Genomic DNA, 10,798 nt, shown 5'->3' with positions numbered 1-10,798 from the left:
ATGTGCTTCAAAGTCTGTGGAAGGATGTGACTGGTTGCAACTAGGATTTTGAGGAGTGTACAGTTTGTATGGGCAGAAAGAGAGCGAGAAAGAGAAATATTCGACGCAATGCCTCGAAGCAGCGGACAGGTGGCGCCCTTGCACCCATGAATAAGCAGAAATGATGTTTTGCTGAGTGTCCTACTGGAGACACTGACCTGATTTTAAACCGCAAGGCTTCTCTATGTAACACACATTATGGCCGTTTCAGTGTTATTTATCTGTTAGTTGCTGTTTAACAACCCTTTGAGGTAGATGTAAATATTGTTTATTTATTTATATTTGTATATTTGCATTGCCTGGCTGCCTGCACTGGCTCTCTCAGGAGAGGGGGGGCGGGTATTCAGCATCTCGCAGCCTCCGCCCGCGTCTGTGGCTCTGTCCAACACAGTGGGAATCGCAGACCGACAGGGGGACACACAGAGAGGGGCGATGGCCGCCGATGGAGGATGCGGGGAATCGGTGGATCAGTACCGGGCCGAGTTGGAGCGGCTCACCCAAGAACTGGCCGAGGCGAACCGGGAGAAGATCAGGGCTGCGGAGTGCGGTCTGGTCGTCTTGGAGGAGAACCAGACGCTGAAGCAGAAGTATGTAGACCTGGAGACCGAGCAGGAGACTCTCAGGAAGGAGTTGGAGCAGTTACAGGAGGTAGGAGGACCCGGTTCTGCTGCAGTCAGGTGTATGTGTGATAAACTGCATCCCCACTGTGACTGTTTGTTGTGTTAATATGCTCTCAGCTGCTATCTGTGGCCGTCCAGAGGAGAGTCAGAGTGGGGGCCAGCAGGGGTCGTTATGTGGTCTCCAGGGTCCACAGCAAAATGAGCAATAGTTTAATAAGACTTCATTTAGTTGCAACTCCTCCAGTTGGGTGACATAAAGCATTCTCTATTCCCATAATCCCATAGGTTCATCCTGTGTGAATAAGTTATAATCATAAAAAAAAGTGAATAATTTATGCTGTTTCCATGCAGTGAATATATAGGAAACTGTCCTGTCTATATTGCAAGCTCAGGAGTCTGCAAGAGCAGCCTCCCACACCATTGTGGTGTTTCATTGTTTGAAGATTCCTTCCCTGTGCATGCATAGCAACAGTCATTACTTTCAGGTAACTCTGCTGCGACTCTGAGCCTTTGGGTACTTTGCCAAGATATGTATTCTTTCTCAGAAATCCCTCAGAAATTGGATCTTCAGAGTTGTCCACTACAGTTTGTGTGGTGGCTCAGTCATCGATCCAAATGTCAAGACAAGGATCCCCCTGAAAAGAATGTGCGGAGACCAAAGGGCATCAAGACTTTCTGTGAAGAAGTTCTTAGATTACACACTCATATTTACTCAAGTTCCAAAATGCTTTGTTGTTATTGTTCATGTTTCTTTGGCTTCCACATACTAAGAATTCCAAGTGGAGAGAAGTGTTGTGTGGTCCAGTCTGAATAATGAATGCTGACAGGGTTCATACCTTTAGTCATTATGCATACATGCATAGAGGAACAAGAAGCGGATGCTGACAGGGCTTCACAGCTCAAGGTCGGTTACGGAGATTCTAGGGAGCCAAAGGACCAGGAGACAGAAGGAGGAGCTGAAGGCCGTGTTTTTGTGTAAGAGAGACACAGAAGGTGAATATTACCTCCTCGCTGCCAACATAGAAAGCCTCATCGTTATTTATACAGTGTCATCTCTAATCATGACACCAGTCAGTTTGGTCTAGGATAAGGGTCGCCCGGTCCCGAGAAAATGCTTAAGAAAGTATAAAGCATATCAGAGCAGCAGTGATAAGTTGATTAGTCAATTAGCTGATCGACAGAAAATCAATCAGCAACTATTTTTATTGTTTGAGCCATCAAAAATGCCAAAAAACTGATGATTCAAGATTTCCTTGGTGTTCTACTAAATGAAATATTTATGGGTTTTGGAATTCTGGACCGACATAAAAAGATGTTTGATGACATAACAGTGGGCTTTAGGATGTTAGGATGGGCACTGTTTTCGGATGTTTTATAGACCAAATAGTTATCAAGTAATCAAGGGGAAAAAATGATTTGCAGCCCTACATAAAGTCTCTGTTGTCCTTTTTTAGTGCCTCTTCAGTGTTTAATATCCATGTCATAAAATCCAAATGACTAAATGAACCGCTGATAATTACATGTAGAAGGGGAGTATAGGATTCTGTATGTCAGGGATTGTCAGGGATTATCAGGGTTATTGGTTACCTGCTAGATTATTTCCCTGGACCAAGTAGTTGACTTAATTTAAAATTAATTTAAGGCTCACATGCAGTTGATTGGGTAATGAACCACAGAAACATGAGCAATCTAAGCTACATCTAGATACGTACTGTAAGAATTATATTACATCTGCACGAAAGCACAAGCGCCAAAACATACACATTTATCCAGGGGGAAAGATGAATCCCTGTTGTCTGTAAGTCATAATAACAATAATAATGATAATGAAAATAATAGGAATATATAAAAACTTTGTTTACATAGCACATTTAATGAAATATACAATACACTGTGCTTTAAAAAAGATTTTAAAAAAACTAAAAAGACGGATGCAAGAAACAGAATGATTGAAAACACAGTTATGTCAGAGATTTAAAATTAGTCCATCAGTGGGCGTTTCTTGTACAGTTGGCTCACTGTATATATATAGCCAAATAAAAAAAACATGATAACATCACATGCGCTGCCTGTATGACTGGCAACACGGGCCACGTTACATTATACATGCACTGTTATATAATGTAGTTACATCTCCAACTTTCTTCCCAGTGTCCTTCTATTCCACTGCTTGACTAGTTAAAGATTTTCTTTTGACTCGCACGCAGAATCCGAGTGATCTTTCGCGCAGATTACAGCAGAAAGTTAAAGTGAAGAGACAGCCTGATACAGCCGGCAGCAGAGCACTGTCCTGCTGATATCTCACACTTATGGATTATTGGATGATGTGGCGGATGACGGGAGAGAACATGATGAGACAGACAAGAGACAAAGAAGCAGAGAGAAAAAAAACTTTCGGGAAAGGATGAAATGGAGAGAAATAAGACAATGAAAGTGAGAAATATTAGCCGAATAAAAACAAAGCTGCCAGAAGAGGAAAAGGGCCTATAGCAGTAGTCCTTTAACATACAATAAGGGGTTTTACTCTTGTGCCTCTGTGCGAAAAGTCCACTTACTTTTGCATTATTTGTAAATCCTGCCTAGTAAAATCTTTACTAAAAATGTCAGCTATAACTTTGCTGTTACAGCAGCAGTGCTCTTCGTTGTGACCTGTCATCTGTTAACATCTGCACCCATTGTATTCTCTGCTCCCCCACCTGCCTGTCTGTCCGTCAGTTTGTCTGTCTGTCTGTCGTCATGTCTTTGCTCTCGCGAGAGGGAACATTTTCCGGAGGTGATATTACTTCCACACACACACAAACAAACAAAAAAAAAAACCACGTCCTGGTTCCTATCTGTCTGTCGCACACTTTTATGAGTATGAGGCTGAATGAGTGCAAACCTGCCACTTCAATAACATCACGTCTGCTTGAGCTGTACTCGGGAGAGGTGCATAAAGGGCAAATGGAAATTCGGAATTGCTTCTGGGACTCCATCCATTTTTTCTTTTATAGGTATCTTCTGTTTCATCCAGCTAGTTAATTTTTCAAAAACTTTCAAAGAGTGTGTCTTACCACATACTGAGTTATATCTGTATGCTCGAAACAGATAACTGACTGCTGCATAGTGTATGCAAAAATAATCACTTCTTGCCTGAAGCATGTATTATTGATTGATTTGTTTTCCATATCTAGAGTCCATTGAGTAAATGCCCTTGTGTGTGCAGGTGTGTATGTGCAAGCTGGCCAGATTTGCATGTCCCTACTGTGTTTGCATATGTTCCGTGGTGACACTTATGTCCACTTGCACTGGTTGTCTGCCCTCAGTCCAAGCCCCAGCTGGTGGAGAATAACTGACTCAAGCACCACTTGTACAACACTCTCACACACACAAACACACACATACATGCACAACTCCAACTACACACAAAATCCATGCAGGACGCTGGTGCCTCAGCTGCTGTAACGCTGCACTAATTTAATCCTGCTGCTGAAAACAGTTGTTTCTGGTTGTATTTTGTATCTGGCTATATGTAATATCAATCAGAATGGAATTATAAAAAGGGGAAATTTGGGGCTTCATATTTATTATTGATTAATCTATCATTTATTTTTTCTTCTCACAGTTTCCCAGAACCCATGGTCACATTTTCAAATTGTCCAAATCCCAAAAAGTCTTTTCAGCAAATTATTTCTTGAAACATGACTTAATTAATCATTCATAATCATAATCATAATCAGAAATATGATGCCAAGAGTGTTTTCTTGCTCTTTGGTGTCCTTTCCTCTCCTTTGTACTTATCCCTGAGGCAGCTCTTTCACTCAGCTTCCCTCCCCGCCTTCCTCTCTGCCTGCTGGCCCGATCACTCTCTCATTCCCTGTGTGTCCATGTACTGTATGTTTCTGGATAACTGCCCAAGCAGTGACGGAGCCACCATTACCCCCGCGGTTCTGGCTTGTTAGTGCTGTCTCTGGGCAGATCAACCTTAGACACAGTAAGAGGTGGAAGGAGGAGGATGCCACCACTGCAGGGTGGGAAAAGCAGTGTGTTTATATGGCTTACAGTAATGTTTTCATCACGCTGTCAGCAAGGCTTGAAATCGTCTGTAGATTGAGAACACTGGAAGAGAAGCCTTGTAGTCATAAAGTCATTTTATGGTTATTTCTTTTGTTCAATTGAATTATGTTAATTTCTTCCTGTACTAACAAATCTGGGCGTTAGCTTCTACCAAACATTTTTATTTTCAGCTGCAACTCATAGGTCTGATGAGGAGTGTGAAAAATAAGTTATTCATTTCCGCTACTGTCATAACTCATCTTCTCAGCTCTTTTAGAGTCTGCAGAAGAATTGACATTTATGATTAGTTGAGAGCGAGCTATTCTCAGGTCAGTCGCGGCTTTAGGCTGAGAAAGATGCCAAAATAAATCTGCATCAAATTCTTCTCATGGGAACTTGAAATACTTAAAAACAAAGATTCAGTCATGATTCATCCGGTCCGCATTAAATTTTAAGGTTCAAGACTGCATCTTCATGTTTCTTCAAGCTGTATAGTCATCTCTCTCCTTTACACCATCCTTGGGTTTGTTTGCACACATTCAACACACATGACTTACACTGTTTGCTGCCACTGAACTTGAAAACTACAGTAAACATACACATTTGTATTATCATTATTATTATTATTATTATTATTATTATTCATATTAATATTGATTCCACCCTAATGTCTGTACACTAAATTTAAAGTCAGTTAGCTCAGCTTAGCTTATACGCTTTAGCAATTATACTGATTTCTTCACCAATTATACTGATTTCCTGTCACTTACACAAACAAGATATAACGTGTTACTAAGTGAGCTTTAGGGGATCTGCTTAGGTTTTTTTTAGCTTTGGACAGAGCCAGGCTATCCGTTTCTCTCTGTTTCAAATCTTTATGCTGACTTAGGCGTACCCCTGCTGCCTCTACCTTCACGTCTAACGTACAGACAACACAAAGATATATTTTTTTAAATAGAACCAGATGACACTTGCAAAGTATGTCATAGAGCATTATTCTCAAGGGATAGCTGTCAAATACACACATAGCAACACACACTGTACTGCAGATGTTTGATGTGCTGTCAGTCCGTTCCCTCTGGAATTTCCTCCACAGTAACTATCAGCGTAAGTCAAATTAATATCATGTGACTTCTTGGTCATCAGGGACCAGTGATGAGGGTGTGAATCTGTTGCTTGACTTTAGAATGACTTCAGAATGAATTATGTAGCCCAGTGAAGGACCTGCGCAAAGTCACAGTGGTTCCCAAACCTTCTGTTTCTCATCAGCACACCCTGAATATATTAGAGATGAGGAGATACATTTCCAGAGGTGTTTAACATAATTCTCTCGCCAACTGTTAACCACTGCAGTTACATTACTGGTGCAATGTAGCAGAGCAGTTAACGTCGGTGTTAGGCAGGATACATCCGGGGTTTTTTTTACTTTGAGGTGGTGAATCAACATTGAATAAAAGAACAAGCAGAACTTGAATACTTATTAACATTCATTAACTTTTCAAAAACTGCTCCCTGTTGTGTTTGACCCGGTCTCCAATTCAGGGACAACAATCACGGATGAGAGCAGCTGTGGTTATAAATCAGTTTGTCCTGAGTGGGGAGAGGAGATGCATTACAGGTTTCTCTCCCCTCTCCTCCTCCTTCTCCTCCCGTTTGCTCCTCTTTTACATTAGCTGGGGTTCGAAGGAGGGCAGTAAACATGGATGGAGGGGCTGAATCAATATCTCATGGGATGGTGTTCCCTTCTTTCGGCTGTGCTCTACTCCATCGGCCCACCATCCCCCTCCTCATCTCCTGTGCCCCCCCATCCTACCCTATGATCCCTCCCTGGAGTGAAGTGGGAATTATGCATCGATTTCTGTTCTGTGTGGTGAAAATGTTTCATGTCTGAGCTAAGCTGCGCCCTATTTTGTGCACTGTAGCATGCGTTGTGGAAATCAGTGCATGTTGGTGAAACAATGTAATTTTTGGAGTGGATCATAAAGTGGATTATAACATCTGTCACACTTTTAGAAGAAAAGAAACTGAAGCATCTTGTCTTTTAAAGTCATTGTGGTTATCTGAAGTGTATTTATGTTGTTCCTTCAGTTTAAATGACGTTGTTTGGAGCACAGATGCAATGCTCTGCTGCTGATCAGAATCAATGATACGCTGCAGGTTTGGTGGTGTTGACCTGTGACCCCAGCAACAGGCTCAGGGATGCAGTTGAGCATGTAGATAAGGACCTGTCTGCCGTTGTGTTTGGCCTCTGGTGTTTTATATGGGGGTGGTTGATATGCAGGTGTTTTGTCAGGACCTGAAGGGAAGGTCATTGGTCTTTGTAGTGGAGTCACACATCATCTGGACCACTTTTCCTGCATGTGTGCTTGGCTTTTCCTTTTGTTTTTTTCTCTCTCCTGTGTCTGTATATGTAGCAGGAGAGGGTGGGAGGGGGTTTGGGGTGCGGATGTTGTGATTGAGACCAGAGAGGGAGGGGCGGCAGGATAGAGTGCTGGTGGTGGTGAGTGTCTCTTTGTTGTTTCAGGTTTTTATGGTTGTGTTGACTTGATGGAGAGGATGGGAGGAAGAGAGAAAGTGGGGAGTGGTCGCTGTATATAGAATGATTTAGAACCAGTTATTTCAATCTTACCCCTTATTCTTTTCTTTTGTCCCTGTTTCTTAAACCTCATGATCTTCACATGAAAGACAACAGGACTTAATGAAGCTGTTCTCTCTGCAGAGACCCTTCAGGCCTGCCCAGCCCTGCATAGATTATGTTTTTCAGAAAGCTCCTTTTTGCTGCAGTGAAATACAGTAGTTGGTAAGAGGGAAGAGGGAACAAGACTCCCCTGCCTGCAGGCTGCTGTATTGATTAGTCGTCTACTTTAGCTGTGTGTGCTGCAAACTCTGAAAGCATAGCAAAAAAAAGCAGCCTGTCCTCTCACAATGAAAAGTTTTGTTTTTGCAACTCAAAGGTCTTCCTTGTCTGAATAAAAACTATTAAACTATGGTCGTGGCATCTGCTGCCTATTTATATTGCTGCTGTTCCCATGAATTACATTTATTTTTCACAAATCAGTACCTAAAAGCACCACTGACTTTAGCTGTTCTTTCTTGGTTGTGTCTAGACAAAGCAATTAAGTTTCAGCTAAAGTCTTCTTTCATGCATATCATGTCTGCATGCCGGGGAAGGAGAAGCCTCCTATCTAGATGACCAGAGGCATTATATCCAGCAACGATGTAGAGCAAGAGCGAGCATGATCCTCTGAAGTTCCTGCCTATCCCCCCTCATCGCAATTAAAGTGGACATACACACTGGCATGCATGAGCATGTGCACACCCAAACATGCACTTGTAATGTGTGTGTGTGTGACACAGAATCAGGGTCAGATGATCTGTCTTTGTCACTTCTACCCTGTTAGGGGACATAAAGGATTAGGCATGTATTAAATCATCTCCTAGTTAACTCATTTAATTAACTCTATCCTCCATCACAGGAGAGCTGATGTCAAGTTAGTATACTGTATATATGTTGTTGTGGACCTGCTTTTGGAAGGTTCGGGAAAAGGATGAAAAATAACGTGATAGGTCTGAGAAGAAAAGTGACCAAGGTGCCTGTCATTTTTGTTATATGATGATGATCTGCAGATCAGCAATTAGCTGTTGCTATATTTCTTTACGTATGAATTATGAGTTGTTTGGTCTATATGCAATGCATAGAATGCAAGAAAATAAGACAAAAATAATTTCGCACAAACATTCATGGCCCCCGGAGGATAAATCATAAAAAAGTACTTTGGTGATCCATTTTCTTCTAGAACCCCTTACCACTAATCACACCTGTGAAATATATAATATGTTCATGTTCCCCTCGGGTTAAATTGTGATGACTTACTGTAGTCTACTAACTTCTAGCACAAGGTAAAACATGTTAAATTGCCTAATAATACTAACTTACAAAACTAATGACATTCCCATCAGCCTCAGTTGTGCTAATAAGCCAATGTTAGCATGTTAATACGCTAAACTAAGATGGTGAACATGAAAATTATGCCTTTTAGAAATCAGCATGTTTGCAATTTAGTGAAACAAACAAGTGAAACTAGCCGGTTGTGTAAGTCAGTGCTCAAATCCATGCCATGATATGTGAAGAAAATCATGTCTATAGGAAATTTCTTACATTTATTGTGACAGGAGAGAGGTTTAATTAACAAGAAAAGAATATAATGCGAAGGAACAAAATAGTTTGGACATAGATAAGAGGGAAAAACAGAGAGGAGAGAGCGAAGTAAAGAGTTCCATATGCTAGATGAAATGCTACTGCTGAAATAATCTTATTAGCAGCCTGTACAGTACAAGGATTCCCACAGGTCTGCAGGCTTGGCATAGAGGATCTCCTGTGGCTGCACAAAAGCACTGAGTCACCCAGAGGCCCCCGTGTGTCAATACCAAGAGGGTCACTGTGTGCAGGCCGGCCTTTCCATTGTAGTCTGTGTTTTTCTGGCTTGGCTGAGTCCTCTTTATCAGCAGAGACCCTCTACAGAGAGTGGGGACAATGTTATCAGTTGAATCTGTCTCCTGTCGCTCTGTCTGTCTCTCGAATATGCCTCTGGCTGCCACTCTGGGTGCGTCTGCTGGCACTGACACAGAATACCAATCAGCCTGTGAGCTTTCAAACACCTCCTTCTTGTTATTTCTCAACGCCACCCTCATTACCCTCAGCACACTAAGCTCAATTTCCCTCGTCGTCATTTTTTTTCTTCTTTAATCTTAGCTCCCTTGTCCCATGAAATACCACTTAGTAAAAGAAAGGGATGAGGGACTGTAGGAAGAAGGGAGGGAGGTATGTAGCAGAGAGGGTTGATCTCCACACCCTCTGTATTAGCGCTCAAAATCTTCTTCACCCCAGGCAAGTCCCTGAACACTCGACTGACTGAGGAGTCTCAGTACGTAGTTAAGGATCACAGTGGAAATTGTCTGTTGTCAGTTAGGTGGATTATGATGGAGGGAGAAACCACTTAAAGGATTCCGGACACGGATGGATAAAAATATTTAAGTGAACATGTTTGACCTTTTGGAGATTAGGAGCAGAAAGGAAAAAAAATAGGAAAGGATTTAGGAATAGAAGAAGTTTGTTAAATAGGCCAAATGCTAGACTGGAGGGATCCTGATCACTGAAACCTTTCAGTTGGCCTTGTTTGTTTTGTTCATTCAGTGTTCATGATTCCGTGAGCCTCTGTGAATCTGTTGTACCCTGAGGGAGAGGATATGTCTGGGACACAGTTTTACCTTATTGCAACAGTATTTTCTCACTCATTTAGTTAAACACCTGCACACACAAACATACCTTCAGCAAATACCCAATCTGGGCTGCAGTGTCTCTAAATTGTTATTTGACTGCAGCATAGCTGCCATGAGCTACCATAAAAGGCTGTAACAGTGAGGACACAGTGACATTAAAGAGTAACTAAACCTACATATGTGGGCATTAAGTAATGTTGTTGGTCAATTTAGGTCCCAATCTTGACATTTAAGTGCAAAGTATTTGAATTCTACATATTGTGCTATAAATATGCACACAATCTCCCTCTACTGGTTGAAACCCAGCTTGCAATTGCACTTCACTAAAGGCCGGTCTGGAGGCAACTGGCAGATTAATCAATGATGAAAATAATATTTGCAGCCTGATCCCTGATCATGTAAGAACACATCAGGGCTTCTGACAGAGCACTGATTTTATACGTCCATTTTAATGGAACTTTCTGTCTTTCGTTCTTTACTTCTGTCTCGTCTCGTCCTTCTCACTCAGTGGTTTTTGCTTTTTTTCCTTCCGGGCTGATGGCTACAAATGCATGGCAAGAGTCAGGGATGAATGCAAGTCAAGTGCATGCAGGAAGTGTCCCTGTAGCCATGAGTATTTTTTAATATATATTTGTGTGCTGGAACGGCCTAAAGGGTAGACAGTGTGTTTTTGTGGTTGACTTGCTCATGATTTCCTGCAGGGCACATTACCAAGCAGAGAAAAAGCTACATATGACACAGTTACAGCTGTTTGTTGGTGCTCTGATGGGTTTTTTCCTGCCTGCTCATGCTGACCTGAGCTTCCTATTTAATGGTAAAGCAAA

At 41.8% G+C, this 10,798-nt stretch overlaps 1 protein-coding gene across 7 annotated transcripts in view; it reads left to right on the top strand.

Moving 5' to 3' along the window:
- Positions 1-219: 219 nt before the first annotated feature.
- bicd1a (bicaudal D homolog 1a) overlaps positions 220-10,798 on the top strand; it is a 34,341-nt gene continuing 23,762 nt past the window's right edge. For 5 of the 7 annotated variants that reach the window (XM_051382475.1, XM_051382474.1, XM_051382478.1 and 2 more), the window contains exon 1: positions 222-687. In XM_051382475.1, coding sequence (XP_051238435.1) covers positions 472-687 — 216 coding nt within the window. In that variant the 5' untranslated portion in view covers positions 222-471. Of the gene's footprint in view, positions 688-10,798 lie in introns of all 7 variants that reach the window. The other 2 variants (XR_007881272.1, XR_007881273.1) reach the window with 2 other exon arrangements.

This window comes from Dicentrarchus labrax, unplaced genomic scaffold, assembly GCF_905237075.1.
Source record: "Dicentrarchus labrax unplaced genomic scaffold, dlabrax2021, whole genome shotgun sequence".
Classification (NCBI taxonomy): domain Eukaryota; kingdom Metazoa; phylum Chordata; class Actinopteri; family Moronidae; genus Dicentrarchus; species Dicentrarchus labrax.
This window is presented reverse-complemented; position numbering and strand designations above follow the sequence as displayed.